This window comes from Haliotis cracherodii, unplaced genomic scaffold, assembly GCF_022045235.1.
Source record: "Haliotis cracherodii isolate W230 unplaced genomic scaffold, xgHalCrac1.p SCAF_3, whole genome shotgun sequence".
In the NCBI taxonomy this organism is placed as follows: Eukaryota; Metazoa; Mollusca; class Gastropoda; order Lepetellida; family Haliotidae; genus Haliotis; species Haliotis cracherodii.
In genome coordinates, this window is record NW_027266286.1 from 5,095,709 (window position 1) to 5,114,826 (window position 19,118).

The following is a 19,118-nucleotide window of genomic DNA, read 5'->3' on the forward strand; positions in this document are numbered from 1 at the left end:
AGTGTAGCTGTTCACTTCACGTTAACATGATCTAATACAGTGATATTCTCAATAGGTCGGCCATCCCCTCGAGTCCATGCGTACACTGAATAGTGTTACATAATATTAGGATAACGAATAGTCACCTTGTTGTACTGTGAATGCAATCTAAATTCAAATGTGGGTATATTCCGAGTGAAAGGCTCAGTCATTATATTGCTTGGACGACTTCACGTCAAAACGACTGTGACGTCATGAACAATAGATGACGTCATGTTGATTATTTAGGACGAAGCGTAAATATGACGTTATTTCGTACGGACTCTTCGCAAACAGTGCTATCAACACACTCCGGCGCAGTGTTGACTTAGCATAACACCACATTCGGGACAAGCCGAATAGCGCCTCGTTCCCCTCTCATGGCCATTTTTGCGACTGGGTTCCGTCTTAGCGCAAACGGGCATACCTAAAACAATTGTCAACTCGTTGCGGAATGGTTCACCAAAAAATCCCCATACATTATATATATTTCAGATGCAATTTGAAGCACATCGGGATGTGCGGAATTATACAGTCAGTATGATTGAACACATTTAACTGTGTCTTGGGTATATTTTTAGATGCATGACATGTGTAATCAAAAATTATTTCTGAGGGATTCTTTGACGAATAACTTGAAGTCATACGCGCATTCTGATTGGTTTGTCGTATTTTCGCACATAACATTCATCGATAGGGGGACGAGTCTTCTTGCAGGTTACGGAAAGGGGCGAGTGGTGACGAACGCATAACACCACTGCCACAGGTTAATTTGCATATCACGTGACCGGACTTTTCTCTTGTTTATAAGCAAACGCGCTTTTTCAGAAATCAGAAAAGAACGGACTAATGCAAGTATTTGGTTGGGATTTGCATATTGTTTGGCATAATCTAATATAAAAGCTAATGCAGCTATAGTCTGAATCAGTTTCCTCTGGTCTGTATCGATTTACGTTTAAATCCAAATATCGCATATAATTCAGCAATGAATGCACGATAAGTTATGGATCAATGATACGAAACAATCACGTAATGTGGCCTTATCGGTATGTGCTGGCCTGGGCGATGATCAAACAGTAGTGTGCAATAACTATCGGCACATGCCACGTGTATTTTAATAACTTGCTGCAACTAATACAGTTTATATAATGCAAGTATCGACACATTACTAATGGTTATTGCGTACTATAGATCCACGCTGTTAGTATCGACTACTACGACATAGTACATCAAAACCTAATCAACTAAGTCATTCCGTCTGACCACTCGGTCCATTTAGTCGCCTTTAACGACCAACATAGGTTGCTGGGGACCTATTCTCACCCAGAATCCCCAGGGGGTCTTAACACCAACATTTTAAAAGTAATCCTCGGCAGTCCTTTTAAGACCAGGTTACGCGTGTAACCACTTCCCTTCTGTATATCTATATTTATATATTTAACAACCTCTATTTTAACACACACACACACACACACACACACACACACACACACACACACACACACACACACACAAAATAAAAAAATAAAAAAATAAACATAAATAAATGTGAAACTCTTATGTACATTGATCAAATGCGTTTGTTATTAATTCCCACTGATATAAAACATAGGAAATGATTTAAGGCGCTTTGTCTGAAGACTTTTTACCTCGTTTTCAAAACGAAATCGGATTATCAAAATACTTTGGCTACTTTGTAATGTTTTATCAGTAGTACATATATAATCAGAAGATCTGAATGACATGCAATAATAATGTTGGTCAACATAATGACGCATGTTCTACACTGAAGTAAGGAGAACGCGTCCAACCCAACCTGTCGACACGCTCGCATATCGGGGAAATCAATAGCTATCCAACAGCCATTTAGAAAATAATCGACAATGTGTAATTAACAACGCATGCCCATTTAGTGCTACTCGGGTCAGGTAAACAAGGCCGATCGCGAGTCGCCACGAGACTATAAATCTAGACTGGGAATACATCTGGATATTTCTCGACACGCCGATCTCCGACATGCACCGCGTATGAACCCAGTTAGATTGTAAAGGAGGCTGGTGGCCTGTTGTAAATCTGTACATGCGTGGGAACCAAATGACTGAATGTTGGCCAATATTGCTGTATAGATACATGTCATATAGGCTACTGCTTCCACAAACGGGCGTTAAGAACGTGTTTTGAAAGCACATTACTCATTAGTTCCGCTAGCGATACATTTTCCGCCTACGAAAACCAGACCAAAATGAAACTGAAAGTTCAAACATATATTTAAATATTTATTCCAACGTTCAAATCGATAACAAGAAGTTTCATAATAAACAGTAGCTTCTAAATACAATGTTATGAAACTCGGTGGCTATAGAGACGAGGGCTGTAGCGTAGGGCTGCAGTGCAGACGATCCGACATGTGCGGGATTCGTTCGTGTCGAGGAAGTGCAACCTACCTTGTCTTGGGATAGTCCGTGGTTCTTTATGTAACAAAATCCAACTGTACTTAAGGCATTATAAAAACTGTCTGCAAGTGTCTCCAAATCTGAATCTGAAACAGATTCGGGGTCACTAATCTGCAATCGGTAGGCAGCGAAATCTATGACCGGCACTTTATCAGCCATCGCGGCAGAGTGAAGGGAGGTAACTCTATTGTTTACGTCTTTATATAGACACGAGTCATGACACTGGATACATGTAGCGGCATGTCATAGAAAATTAGAAATCAGCATGGAGTGTGACTCAGCATAATGTATACGCCTGCAATATTGAAACAGAGTGAGTGAGTATGATTTTACGCCGCTTTTAGCAATATTCCAGCAATATCACGGGACCAGAAAGGAACACCAGAAATGGGCTTCACACATTGTACCCATGTGGGGAATCGAACCCGGGCCTTCAGCGAACGCTTTCACCACAAGGCTACCCTACCTCCCCTAAAGGCTACCCTATCACCCAGGTCACATACATAAAAGCACTCAATCTCCAATCAGCCAGGTCACACATTGAAACCATCCAATCCCCAATCAGCCAGGTCATATACGGAAACCGCTCAATCCCCAATCACCCAGGTTACACAGTGAAACCACCCAATCCTCAATCGCCAGGTTTATACAGTGAAACCACACAGTCCTCAATCACCCAGTCCATACATGAAAACCCACCAATCCCAAATCAGCCAGGTCACACAGTGAAACCACCCAATCCCCAATCAGCCAGGTAACACAGTGAAACCACCCAATCCTCAATCAGACAGGTCACACTTCGTAACAACCCAATCCTCAATCACCCAGCCCACACATGGAAACCACCTAATTCTTGTACCCTGGACCTCTTTTGCGGTGAACTGAAGGTCCGGGGTTCGATCCCCGGCCGCGTCATATCAAAAGACCTTAAAGATAATACTTGTTGTTACCCTGTCTGGCGCTTGGCATTAAGGGGCTAGCACTATCAATCGGCATCAGTCAGTGCTAGTATAAGCAGCTCTACACACACGCGCATGCACGTCGCTATATATGTGTAGTAATCTTGAGTGAGTGAGTATGGCTTTACGCCGCTTTTAGCAATATTCCAGCAATATCACGGCCGGGGACACCAGAAATGGGCTTCACACATTTTACCCATGTCGGGAATCGAACCCGGGTCTTCGGCGTGACGAGCGAACGCTTTAACGACTAGGCTACCCGACCGCCCCGCACGAGACGTTAAACCCAATTTCCCCTCACCTCACATTTTTTCTTGCCTCAAGATCCGAAGTTATGATCACCCGATAGTGAATGTACTGCGCACATCACAGCATGTACCTTCTCTTCTCGATACTGTTAAGTTTCTGTTAAGTTTTATACCACTTTGTACAGTACCGTAGTAACATTTGGATGTAAATAAGCATGATATTACTATAATAGCACATATACCCAATACATTATGTATGTAGCAATTTCATTCATGGCGAAAAGATATTACGTATTTCTTTATTTGTAGTTTTTTGCTAAGAATAAACCAAATTTATGAATGACAAGATTATCACCTGTTTGCATTAGCAGTGTAAATTGTATAAGAGATGGATAGTTGGTGTGAAATGGCGAGATGTATTTTCATCTTATAGTGACAAATCGTCCACATATAAACATCACATGGTATTCATCTATATACTTAAAGGTCAAATAGAAATCGCAAAATCGTTCAGCTGAGTCTAGCTGTGTAATTCCAAAAGTATTACATCAAACTTATATAAATCTTAATGTAATATGGAATGTCATTTGTTAAATAACGTTCTGTATTCAACACTGATTTGTGCTGAACAAAGTAATTACATTTCGAAGATAATTCTATTGAAAGATGTCACTTTTGATTCAGGTTATCTGATCTGATCTGATAGAATAATATTATGTCACCGATGTCTTGCTGTAACTAGAAATTTGATGTAGTCCATGTCCCTCTTCCCATCTCATGAAGTGAATTTAGCATTAAGAAGGCTTGGCGAGGTAATCTGTGAGTGGCAGTATGAAAAGGTCTGCACCAATATTTCACTGCTCTTGCCACCTAGATAGACTGTAGAGGGAGTCTGCCACACTTCCCAAGTACAATATTATTTAGTGCGTATCGAAGAAACCGTTTACAGAAGAGTCTGTTGACATTTTCAATTAATTTGATGTATGATGTTCTCCAAGAGTCAAATATTTTTAAGGCTTCTTGAAATGATAGGTATTCATTTTTCTTTTGAAAGTAGTTGACGAATCTGATTGATTTGTTTGCTTGAGCTGTTAGACTACTGAAGGTCTTACTCCACGACAACTTGGGGTGAAACCTGTTCTTAATTATTTATACAAATTCTCAAATTCATTTTCTTCTTCTTTGAAGTGCCATTCTTCGTAGCTTTTCAACACTCCACCTCGTCGAAACACAATGATTTAAGTTTTGTTAAGATTTGCTTCCATTCCAGTGGATACATCGAAATTGTCAACATTCAATTTCTTTTGCAGCTGGAAAGCACTGACCGCAACAAACGATACATCGCCCGTGTAAACAAATGCAAATAGATGTGGTATCTCACTACTAATGAATATGCCTTGACCACCATATTTCTCAACATCACTGAGTTCATTTAAAAAGATGATAAAAAGTGTTGGGCTCAAAACACATCCCTGACGGGTACCGACGTCGACATTAAAAATCAGAAACGCCATCTTTTATTCGAAAACATGATGATACCTTAGAGCACATATATTGACTTTAAGCGTATCCCCATCACTCTTGTACACCAGGTGTGGATAATAGATAAAATTAATTTGTGGAAAAGGGACGGATTGGGGATTTAGAGAGTGGGTGAGTGATGCCCGAAGTGATGCGAGTCTCAGACGTTTACCACTTCGGTGAAACCCACGAGCACGGGTATGGTGCTGACAAACCTAGAAACATAATCGGGGCGAACCGGGATTCGAACCCACAATCATAGGTTTCTGGCGTGTCCAAGGGACGCAACTGCACAACGAATCGCGGCGCCTTTGACGACTGGGCCACCCGTGCCCCCTTGGGGAATTAGTATTTAACAGGAAAGCCAATATCATCAACACAGGGACTCCATGCATGAATGATGCCATGTTTATTGATTGGATCTGGTTGAGTTCCAGCATAAACTACGTTAAATGTAGTCAGTGAATGTAATAATGCTGGGCTCACCCTGATGGAAATCGTGATACTAGAACATACATGTATTCAGGCTGTCAATGTATTTTTGTTTCGTTTTGGCTTTTTGATGAAACAAATTGAAATTCACTCAATGCATTGTAAACCCTGCAAATGGCCTTCCAATCAAGTACTTTTCATGAGCGAGACAAATTCTGTGCTAAGTTTGTGATTGGAGAGATGGCAATACTGACGTCCCTTCCGAAATAAGGCTATGGTGGCAACTGGCTCCAAGGTGTTTATCGTACCAGATAGATACGCGATACCATGGTTAACTGAGGACGCACCAGTTTGTTTTATATAAGTTCAAATTAATATAATTCAACCCTCAGACAGTATAAAGATTAAAAATAAGGAGTGAATTAATATGCTACAGCTGTCTCCAACAACTCCCTTCAGGCCATACGTAACGGATGCGTTATGTATGTCTTGAGGCTAGTTGGAGCTCAAAAGCGCTCGCCTAACAAAAATATAGTAACTATATATATAATTATATAATATAAGTTAGTATTTACATACATGAAAATGTGTACACAAATCAATTGTTTACTTGCTGTTGATGTACGTGTTATTATAGTTACTAAGTGTGTCATTAAAGCTTGGTGATCAGTATAGTGTTGCTATAGTTTCAAGTAATTCACGTACTGACTTATAATTGTTATTAACAAAGTAAAGTTGACACTCATGTCATAGTGTTTTAATAGTTCGGATATAAACTATACTTTATTACACTACATGTACACATAGTGGGAGAGCAAACTTTATTTTTTAAGTATGCCGAATTTAAGACTAACATTGTGTTTTGTAGGGTTTCTTGTTGATGGGTTTCGAGTCAAATCTAGAATAAGATCCCGCTTCGCCCCGATTATATTTCTAGGTTGTCAGCACCATACCCGTGCTCGTGGGTTTCACCAAATTGGTAAACGTCTGAGACCTGCATCACTTCGGACCTTCCTCCCACATTAAGCTGACACGCAGTGATATATATAACTGGAATACTGTTTAAAGCGGAGTTAAATCCAACTCACTCACTCACTGTAATAAGAGGCACCTTAAAGGGATCTAAAGCAATTCCCCGGAACTGGTTGTTGCCTTTGTTATTGTTTCTCCCGTGAGTGCCCGGATGATATAGCAGAAACCTCGACTAGTTCGCGACCTGTGCTGCGCAATTCGTAAGCGCATTTGTCACTTTATTGATAGTATATGGGCGTATGGTCACATTGATCAACAAAATGACAAGGAAATGTAGGTATTTTTGTGGGTAGCATCGGTAATGGGGGCGAAGTTTTGAAAAGTCATTTGCTTGGTAATTGTGCGATTTTCGTTTACACTATTTTGACTTGCAACACAAAGTAAATATTTCTCCTGAGCATTGCTTATTTTGTCGTCTTTATATTTTTACAGTCAAAATTTGCAAAATTTTCACTTAGGAAATTTATGAGACGCCTGAATATTCAGTTATTTTACAAATTGACTGAAAAATATGTCCATCTGTATAATGACAACGAATTCTAAACATTTTTATGTTTAATATCATCACCAAGAGACTGAAAATGTTACGATGAAAAGTACATTTCTATATTGTTTGGCTTGTAATCCTACATAATAATCTATTGTGATGATTTTAGGCCCTTTTGATCGTCTTAATCAATTTTAGTCAATCTGTTAATGAAATGGACAGATTTTTCAGTCAAAATAACTGAAATATTTACACATTTTAGATATTGCCTGAGAGAATCACATTTTATAAATTGACTATAGTATATACTCGCTTACAAAGGAAAAGACTTGTGAAAACAACGTCTATCGCGCATCGAAGAATTTCCCAACCAAGACGTAGAGGAACAAGAATGAATCTGTCCAATGCTACAGCAAATGAAGGATATAATTAGGTAGGTTGTAAATATCATAATTACACCTACCAAATTTATGTGCATAATTTTAGGCACCTTCCTTGTTCGAGGAATGTATCCGTGAATATCCACATACAGGAACAATATCCCACTCATCTGCAGCTGTACAAAGAAAACTTATTCGATTTCACGTGTCTCAGTAACAATCAAATATTTTAATATCGTTTCGGGATATTATACCCCGTATTCGTTTCTCACCTGATCACTTAGATTGTTTAGGGGAGGTCGGGTAGCCTAATGGTTTAAGCGTTCGCTCGTCACGCCGAAGACCGGGTTCGATTCCCGACTTGGGTACAATGTGTGAAGCCCATTTCTGGTGTCCCCCGCCGTGATGTTGCTGGAATATTGCTAAAAGCGGCGTAAAACCATACTCACTCACTCACTTAGATTGTTTCAGGTGTTTCACATAGGTGTCAAGTCTCAAAGGTCGTCTGAGAAAGCCCACGTGACAACTATTTTCATAATGTCCACGGTTCCTAAAAAATCCATTGAGTTAGATAACAATGAGCAATCAATCAACGTATTATCGGTTAACCCTTTGAACAAAGTATGTTTTTTTTTACATCAGTACTTCACGTCATGATATGAGTGTATTCCCTTTGTTTTAGTAAACCTAGACATGTAAATACTCACTTTTGACATTTCCACTGTGCAAGATAACAGTGATTAATCAATCAACATATTTTCTGCTAATCCTTTGATGACACATTTCACTTCACTTCCAACCTGGATTTAGATTGAATAATTACCCCAGACACAATAAATGCCAAATGGGAATCTTTGTCAGGTAATCTGACCGGTGCTACCACTAATTATACCTGTAATAAATTCATTAACGAAGCATCAAGAGAATGACGACAAATACACGTGTAGGGTTATAACAGAAAACGTGGATGACAACAAGGGAGTAGTAATCGTATTATCGACGCAATCCGAAATCCGAAAATGCTTTCACTGCATGGATACTTTTTTATTATTAAACAATAACAATCAGGGGTATTTCCAAATGACGACGTCCGATGAGCTCGGCCGTTCTTTTTGTCTGTTTGTTTAGGCTGAAGAAATTAATTGACATGCGCCCTTTGTCGAAATCTTTATAGATCACGGTTAACCAATCGGTGTTCAACAATGAGTAAAACAAATATTGCCTCCAAGTTAATTTAGCTGTCCTTGCAGACGGTAGCCCAGTCTCTTTTCTCGCTCAGTTTCGTTGCGTATCATCCGGGTATTCACGGGGAAAATACAATAACAAAGGCAACAACCAGTCCCGGGGAATTGTTTTAGATCAGTGCCCCTTTAAATTGAAATCCCGCAAATCGGGCTTCCTGATCGGCTGTTCCACCAAACTGCCACCGCCCTAACTTCAGAGACAAAATGCGTTGTACGCATTATAGTTTAGGACGTTTAGGGTTAGAGAAGTCGCTCTTATTCATCAGTCCAGTGTGAGATTATCCAAACTCCATGCAACAATAAATAGGATCTAACCTTACAGTATTTACATAAATTTGGTTTAGGTTAATCACGTGACACTAAACATTCCACAGCTGCATTGTGGGGTCGAGGTAACATCTGTAAAACATAACCGATGTTGTGTCGCTGGCCATTGTAAGTTGAGTTGTTTTGTGTCGTTAATGTTTTCACCACAAATGTTAATTATTAGCAGACTGCAAAAAATGAAAGCCGGGAAATGGCGTTCTTATCGAGTTGGCTGCACTGCGCGATAAGGTGGCGATATGGTGGCCGTGAGGGGACATCGCTTTATCGCCTTCAAATACGGCCGCAAGAAAGCGATAGCACGAGATGAGAAAGCGATAACACTAGACGAGAAAGCGATAGCACGAGAGGAGAAAGCGATAATCGAGAAAGCTATAACACGAGACGAGAAAGCGATAACACCAGATGAGAAATCGTTAACACGAGACGAAAAAGCGATTGCACGAGATGAGAAAGCGATAACACCAGACGAGAAAACGATAGCACGAGACGAGAAAGCGATATTGTTTATTGCTTTCTCGCCCCGTGTTACCGCTTTCTCGCCTCGTATTATCGCTTTCTCGCCTCGTGTTATCGCTTTCTCGCCTCGTGTTATCGCTTTCTCGCCTCGTGTTATCGCTTTCTCGCCTCGTATTAGCGCTTTCTCACGGTAAAGTAATATCCCCCACGGCCACTATAAGAGTCGCATGTGTGTGTTTCTATACGATGAAATAATAAGTGTGGCCACACAGTTCACGTTGATGACAATATGAAGTGCATTACTATGATTATTGCAAATTAGGTGTGTCGGAGTCGGAGTGCGAGAATGTCGGATTAACGGGACTAAATAGCACTGAATCAATCGGTTCCCATCATTTGTGTCGGATAAAGCCGAGTGTCGGATTAACGAGTGTCGGATTAACGAGACTTGACAATATGAAGTGCATTACTATGATTATCTATTACATACGTTAAATCATCCGTCATTCTAATATCTTATGTGGGTGGGTGGATGTGATGCCTTTCTCCATTTGATAAGCTGCCATGCTGTCGGTGTGTGTGTGTGTGTGTGTGTGTGTGTGTGTGTGTGTGTGTGTGTGTCTGTGTGTGTGTGTGTCTGTGTGTGTGTGTGTCTGTCTGTCTCTGTGTGTGAGTGTCTGTCTGTCTGTCTGTGTATATATGTGGTATATATTTACATAACTCAAATCATAACGCAGGATTGATAACAACCAGACAGTTTAATAAACAGGGAATTGTTATATAACTACAATGTATATAATTCCTCCTTGAACTAAGAGCCTGGACAAATATCGAATTTCTAGTCTCACCTGGCAGAACAGCCGACTCAAACTCTCAACATCCATTTTACAAGCAATTAGGATTGAATTTATTTCCCGAAGACATTTTGAAAGGAATTATAGAAATTTAGTTTTTTAATAAGATTTACAAAGAAGTCCATTCCTATTGTCCAATGAATTAGGTTACGGGTTACTGAGACTCTCAGAAATGGTATACGAGACTATAAAGTAAAGACATTTATCTAATCGGTCTGTAATTTTTTAAGGGAAATATAACAATTTATCATATAATGGGTAGGTTTCTCGGCAGGAAAAAGCCAAAGGATAAAAACGACATCTGTTGGGGTCATATGCGGACAGAGATGCAAATATTAATTGTCAAGTAGGAACTGCTTTCATCAGTGTTTATAAACAAACATGGCGTCGTCCTTGTCATTCGGCGAGCGAGTCAGAATATTGCTGAGAGCGGCGTTAAACAACAAACGAACAAAATGTTGAAAATTTCTAGGTATAATAGATAAAATAACTGCATGTGAAAATTAAAGAAATGGATCAGCAAAAAAATATTCAATGGACGGCATTATGGGAAATGTCGGTAAAGTAATATCCCCCACGGCCACTATAAGAGTCGCACGTGTGTGTTTCTATACGATGAAATAATAAGTGTGGCCACACAGTTTACGTTGATGACAATATGAAGTGCATTACTATGATTATCTATAACATATGTTAAATCAGCCGTCATTCTTATATTTTATGTGGGTGGGTGGATGTGATGTCTGTCTCCATATGATAAGCTGCCATGCGGTCGGTGTGTGTGTGTGTTTGTGTGTGTGTGTGTGTGTGTTTGTGTGTGTCTGTCTGTCTGTGTGTCTATCTGTCTGTCTGTGTAACACAGGATTGATAACAACCAGACAGTTTCATAAACAGGGAATTGTTACATAACAATAATATACGGCCACCATATAGTTGGCAATAGCAACTGACGTGTATTGACAGCTTGGAGCGTGAAATAACATTGCCGAGGCTGACCATCGTGGAGGAGCCTTGTTTCACGTGATGACTGCAAGCTGTTATATGTAGCCGTAAGCTTTGACTATAGTGCTTCAAATACTACACCTTCAGGGCCCCGTTCCACAAAGCCAACTCAGCGCTCAGGTGATCGTAACTCCCATACTTTAACATTGGCTTACGATAGTCGTAGCACTAAGATCGCTTTGCGAACGGGGCCCAGGTCTTCTTTCAGTGTGTGCTTGTGATGTTCGTACGCTGACACACTGCTTGATACATCCGCTTGCAGACTGCCGATCCTTAGTCGGATTGTAACCCTGTGATCAAAACTAAATGATGATGTTTATCGCAGGCAAGATTGGTATTTCTTGAAAAGCGGGGCGGTCCCGATTCCCGACATGGGTACAATGTGTGGAGCCCATTTCTGGTGTCCCCCGCCGTCACATTGCTGGAATATTGCTAAAAGTGGCGTAAAACCATACTCACTCACTCACTCTTGCAAAGCGCACTTTGCACTTTTGTCATTTTTGTTTGTAATATTTCTTTTCGGCGGAATGGTTTGTCTTCACTTTATAAAAAATTACCACAGATGTGTCTATCTTCGTTAATTAATAATAGCGATATTTCGTGATTCTAATTCAAGAGTCGAGGACAATGGTTTTCAGCCTTGCCATTTCACTTGGTTAGATAGGAAATGGAAGCGTAGAAACTGGATTTTGATATAGGCTAGCGAACACGCCTGTCTGGGGAAGTTCCCAGGCGTGTTGCAATAATGGGTAATCCCAGTGTTTGAATGTCACCGTGTTTGAATGTTCTTGGTTATCTGGAGCAATATATAACCAAACACCCACATAAGAAGCGCTCGTAAACTAAACTGCAATATGTCAATCTCAGGCAGTGTTGGAAACTTACGAATGGAACGGCTACAATGAGCGTGTAGTAAATACCTGTAGTAAGCTTTTGGTTTGTTGTGTAACGCCGCAATATTCCAGCCATATGACGACGGAAAAATATCGAGTCTGGACCAGACAATCCAGAGAATAACATCATGAGCATCGATCCACTCTATTGAGATCAATGACATGCGTCAACCAAGTCAGCGAGCCTGATCACCCATTACCGTTAGTCGCCTTTTACGGCAAGCATTGTTGAAGACCTATTCTACCCCTGATCACGGGTTTGCTCGACCGAGAGAAAAATAAAATATTTTTAGGTCCCATCACGGAAATCGGGTGCTGATCATCGGCCCCGTCGGTACTATACAGTGTGCAGGGGGTGTTTTCTATTGCTTATTATAATAACTAATGCCTTTCTTTTGTGTGTAACACGACCTGTTTCTAACAGCCAGCTGATATTTCACCAAACAACAACTATACACACGCGACAATACAATAATATCATTTAATAAATTTGTTATCTCTCCCTTAAAGTGAGTGAGTGAGTTGGGTTTAACGCAGCTTTAAACAGTATTCCAGTTATATCGCGGCGTGTCATCTTAATGTGGGAGGAAAGCCCGAAGTGATGCAGGTCTCAGACGTTTACCACTTCGGTGAAACCCACGAGCACGGGTATGGTGCTGACAAACCTAGAAACATAATCGTGGCGAACCGGGATTCGAACCCAGAATCATAGGTTTCTGGCGTGCCCAAGGGACGCAACTCTGCACAGCGAATCGCGGCGCCTTAGACGACTGGGCCACCCGTGCCCCCATCCCTTAGAGAAATTATTCTACCGATCGATGTGGATGCGTCATATTGATTGACAGGAATAACAGAACAATGTTACCAACTATAGGGTACATTATTTCATCAGTTAATTTGAACATTGTCACGACATGGACCAGATATGACGTAACTCAAAATGTTCAGCGCAGGACAACAACTGTCGGCATCTTCAGTCTTTCAGCCAAGCATCTTAGATTGTCGAATAAGGACAAAATAACCTGTTATCTAGTTTCCGCGTCGATGTATTGCCGACTGCTAAAGCTAATTGTGTCGACTAGTGCAAACAAAGCGGTGCAAACTGAGGGGTTTCATATGACAAAATTAAAGTTTGTATTTGTACAGCTTTAATGTGAAAATATGTTATGTGTGTGTGCGTATGCGTGTGAGAGTGCGCGCGTTCGTGTGTATACGTGCGTGTGTGTGTGCGTACGTGCGTTCGTGCGTGCATGTTGTTCAAAGCCGTACTCAGCAAAATTGCAGCTATGTTAAAAGTCTCTTTATTCTCAATAAACCGAGCATCTGATTTCCATCCAAGTTTCATTGTGTCGGAGCAACCAATCATTTATAAGGGCATGTAGGCCGTCAGTGCCACACATACTGGGGACAGGTGATAACAGAGTGATTGTCCCCGAATGTTGGGGAGTTCTCTAATGTAGAACCTTAACAAATGTTACATTGTTTGTTTGTTGTTTAACGCCGCACTCAAAAATATTCAAGCTATATGACGGCGATCTGTAAATAATCGAGTCTGGACCAGACTATCCAGTGATTGATAGCATGAGCATCGATCTACGCAGTTGAGATACGATGACATGCATCAACATAGTCAGGGAGCCACACCATCCGATCCCGTTTGTCCCCTCTTACGACAAGCATGGGTTGCTGGAGACCAATTCTAACCCCCAAAATGCTACATTGAGAAATGTGCTTTATACACTCCCATTGGTGCGATAGGATAATATATCTAGTAAATAAAAACATTGGAGTTGTAACTCGAATGAGTTGAGAGCGTTGACCCAGGAGGGACATTCTAGGCAGCATACGATAATGACTACAATAGTGCATGATTCATTTCGAACCAATACAATAAAACAATAAACGAACCCATGAACAATAAAACTGTTGCAAAAGTATGCAAAATATGTATATAAACCACCGCTGTTGCCAGTTACTACGCCAATAACCCATAGGACATCATAAACATGTAGCAGACAGCAGAGTTTGGGTTTAATAGCACTATTCCAGCAATACCACAGCGGGTGACAGCAGGAATGTAATGGGCTTAACACATTGTACCCATGTGGTGATTCTAAACAGGGCCTTCTGTGTGGCGAACCGCTTTGACCACAAGGATACCTCATCGCCCCATATGCTATACTTTGTAACCTAATCATGAAAAATAAATAAAATCGCTCATGCAACTTTTAGGCGATGTTATAAACACATTTCAGTTTTCAGTACCAGTAGATTTATCAATATTTCCGCATCATCACGACAGGGGACACGAATGGGCTCCAAACATTGTACCCATATGGCCAATCGAATCCACCCTTCGGCATGACCAGTGAACGCTGAAACACTACAGCTCACCACCCGAGTAGATCAGAGTCTGGAACCTATTAGTGGCCAGCCAAACACTTGACATAACACGCATCTGTTAATTATGCAAGTCCGTATATTAGTAGTCCAATCAGCTTGTGTAACATATTGACTGCACCCTTTCTCTAGTCAGACGAATTCATGGCTACAAGACAATTTTCTCACTCAATAAAGCGACAAAACCCTTTCCATATCCAACAGAAATATCTGCATAAAGCAGAGTCGATTGTACGATTCCGACTATATCACGACCATGTGTTTATGAATCATATCAAGTAGTAGTGAGTGAGTTAAGATTTAACGTCACATCGGCAGTATTTCAGCCATATCGTGACGGGAACTACATTAATAAGACATATATGGAGACGAAATAAAAAACCTGTCAACGATGGACAGTACAATAACTAGTATATCACAGTTTTGATTTAAAACTAGTTGAGAATATTAAAAGTTAGTAAGTATTAGAGAACAACACAATATAAAAATGGGCTAGAGATGGTCAGTCACTGAAGGGTGATCACCATACTAGGGACCATGGGGACTTATAGATAGTACCTTTGCTTCCTGCATGGACCCCGGCAGGATTTATATCACCCTACAGTCACTGGCGATAAGTTACCAGTTAAGCCTAAAATTAAAATGACAAAAATACTACGTTAAAAAACCTGGTATGCAGAAAAATACTTCGAATGATTTGGGACTTACATACCCTCTTAGGGGGACAATAATTTTACGCTACTTCAACCCCCATATCAAGTAGTAACTCTAAAGTAAGAGTATCCTGCCCCATCGGTGACACCCGTCACAAACACATGCAAAGGCAAGTCAAATGTTCACCTGAAAAAAACCACGGGAACATATGGTACATGTCAAAATAGTGAATTGCATCGGACATCATTTTTGGAAATGTTCTCCACATGTCTACCATAAAAATGTTTCAGAAGGTTTACGGAGGCCTTGAATGTTGTAACCTTGATCAAACACCTTCTGAGCAAGAGACGTATGACGCTCTTTGAAATCTTGGTAGAAAGAACATGCTCGATTATGTCTCAAAAGTTGTGAAATGTGAACACCAAAGGCTGGAGCCAAAGGCTCGACGTGTATGCATAGATCTGAATATGGCGGTCTCACTGGTCTCCTATATTTCTAGTTCAGGTGGGTAAATCAGTGGAAGGGAATTGTCTATTTGATTGTTATTGAACGATCATTGATCAGATAAGATCATCGATATACTTGAAGCTTAAGTTAAACTTATAGGCCAAATTACCTTGTTTTGACTTTGTCAATCCGAACACAAAGTCCGATTCATATGCATAAAGAAACAGATCCGCAAGGAGGGGATCAGAGTTGGTGCCCAATTGGGATGCCTACGTCTTGCCTTAATGTCCTAACCCCAAATTGTACATATACGTAATCAGCGAGAATGTCAAGCATTCCACATTGTTTTCTCAGAATACTTTGGATGGCATTTGCTTTCATTTATCACAAATTGTCCTGAACCTCTGAATATAGATACATGACTGTATCTATGTTCACCACGTTTTGTAACAAAAGCCCCATGGATCAAGGAATGAAGTTTTTTCTCAAATTTGTCATGTTGGATAGTGGTGTACAAAGTTCAAAAATCAAATATTTTGACAGAACGGAACTTGGTTCATTACTAAAATTGCAAAAAGTCAAGCAAATCCTTTGAGGTTTTGAGAACCCAAATGGTATTAATTACATTTGTCTCAAATACTTCCCGTGAATCTAAAGAAAGTCCTTCCCTGATTGTTCCAAGGATTTAAGGATTATGGTTAGTCTTTGAGACAGGGATTTGGTGGCACATTTGCTTGACCCAGTAATATATCTCTCTTTGTACGGATTCTTATGGAGCTTTGGAATCCAGTACAAAAGAGGAATGGGCATGTCTTCTTGTTTTTGAGTCAAGTCAAAAGTTGACATTATTGATTTATGGTTTTGGCAGATTAAAGATAGGAAGTTGCAGATGATTTATCACTCTCCTTGAGGCTCCCCCTTTAGCACAGGCGTTTTCCTGCTCAAATAATCCTTGAAATCCTGAGCTGAATCGCCCTAAGGGTCTAATATTGCCTTTCAGAACAATGAGTTGGGTTTAACGCCGCTTTTAACAGTATTACAGTCATATCACGGCGTGTCAGCATAATGTGCTGGGAAAGCCCGAAGTGATGCAGGTAACAGACGTTTACCACTTCGGTGAAACCCACTAGCAAGGGTATGGTGGTGACAAACCGAGAAACATAATCGGGGCGAACCGGGATTCGAAACCACTATCATAATGTTCTGGCCCAAGGGACGCTACTCTGCACAGCGAACTCTGTTCACTGGACCTTTTTGTAAATGGTGTAATTGCAGCACTAAAAAGTTATTACTGGTGTTGTTTTGCCATCTGCAGTTTATGATATGAGTTTAAAATATGTAACTGTATTAGTAATGAGTTGTGTTATTACTTAAACAATTACCAGATAAGTAAGGGAGTTCTTTACTTAGAGATTAATGAGAGCAGTGGTCACCATGAGGTGTACTGAGAAGTATAGCGCCAATCATCTGATGATCTGAGTAGCAGACTGGAGCCTTGAATGCTACAGCACTGGCATGATCAGTAAACAACAAGTCCAGTGTAGCTTGAAGACAGTGACAATGAATGAGTTGAGTCATTTTCCACACATTAATGAAATCTTATCTGTTTCAGTTTTTCACTCAGATCACAGTTGAATCCCTAGTAACTTTATTGTTTAATTATTGTTGTGTGTTTCTGTGAAACACAAAACATCAAGCACACCAACAAACTTACACTGTGGGTGCCCCTGTTCATGTTACCGGCATGCACTGCGAGGATGTAGGCTGGTTCGGGTGCCCCTGTTGATGTTACCGGCATGCACTGCGAGGAAGTAGGCTGGTTCGGGTGCCCCTGTTCATGTTACCAGCGTGCACTGCGAGGAAGTAGGCTGGTTCGGGTGCCCCTGTTGATGTTACCACTACCTACTGCTAGGAGGTAGACTGGTTCGGGTGTCCCTGTTCATGTTACCGGTACCCACTGTGAGGAAGTAGGCTAGTTCGGGTGCCACTTGTAAATTGTGTTTTCACAATAATTCGACCTATACCTTGACCAAGTTCCTTTGTCAAGTGGTATACATCTCAATTAGGTAATTATGGTAACGGTTCTCAGACAACCCTGAGTATATGTTTTTATAAAATATGTAAACGGTTTCCGAGTTATGCTCTTGCTAAGGAAGCATTCGTAAAAACTCCCAAACTACCAAAAGGCACCAGTTTACCACAAGATCTATTTATATGCCAGGTTTGGAAGAAATATTGTACGGTTTTCAAGATCTGCTCCGGAAACGAGGACAACCGCGCGGTGTAGATCGAAAGTCTTGCAAAGCTTGCTGCGTTTTCTTTTGGGATGCCCACCCCATGTTAGCTTACCAAGTTGCCGTGCTTATATGCTTTCACGTGGTCGCGTGAAGTATTACGGTGTAAACAAACTGCTTGAGCATATACAGCGAAATATTATGTTAACAGGCTATTGTCGGTGATTCCGTAATTCAGATCAACAACCCACAACAAACACTGGACTCAACACATGCCGCATCATTCAATTTATTTGCTGACTGTGTTTCCACTAGACCTATTTATGTGCCAAGTTTGGTGAAGAAATAATGTACGGTTTTCAAGATCTGCTCCGGAAACGAGGACTACAGCCATTTTCAGTCTAAGTCAAAGTCGTTGCCATGGAAACTCGAAAAATATTTCTTTTCAAAAATCCCAAACTATCAAATGGCACCAGTTCACCACTAGACCTATCTATGTGCCAAATTTGGTTAACATATCTCTCATGGTTTTTGTGTTCTGCTCCGGAAACCAAATGTAACGGACGGGGGGAAGGACGGAAAGATGGACGGAGGGCACCCATTCTTGTATCCCCCTTCCACTTCGTGGCGAGGGATAATAATGTAATTGCAGGTGGTATTTTATTTCAGTTGACGATGCGATAATCCAGTAATATACACATATTTTTAAATTTTCGCAGTGAAATAATTCATGTTCTCTCTCATATTTCACATTGATCTGCTATATCGTGACATATTTAACAAGGAACTCTCATACATGTTTTTAACAATCTTCAGCCTCTGTGTTCAAACATGCCAAATCCCTGACTCTCCCAGTCTGTAAATGTGAATAAAGCGACAAAACCCTCTCCATATCCAATAGAAATTCAGATCGACAACCCACAACAAACACTGGACTCAACACATGCCGCTTCATTCAAATTATTTGCTGACACCAAAGAGTTAGCGCTATATTTAGTCATGGTAGAATGGAGATAAACATACTGTGTTTTCAATGTAAGCTGCGCGTTCGGTTCCAAATTCAATTTAGCGGGGTTA

General features: G+C 40.6%; 1 protein-coding gene across 3 annotated transcripts in view; it reads right to left on the reverse strand.

Moving 5' to 3' along the window:
• The window catches only part of LOC139475013 (uncharacterized), a 139,797-nt gene that overhangs the window by 19,476 nt on the left and 101,203 nt on the right, over positions 1–19,118 (reverse strand). Inside the window, exon 1 of one of the 3 annotated variants that reach the window (XM_071258228.1) lies at positions 2,463–2,630. The exons of the other annotated variants lie outside the window; for them this stretch is intronic. Within the exon in view, the coding sequence (XP_071114329.1) occupies positions 2,463–2,630 (168 nt within the window). Of the gene's footprint in view, positions 1–2,462; positions 2,631–19,118 lie in introns of those variants that run through there. 3 annotated transcript variants of the gene reach the window in all.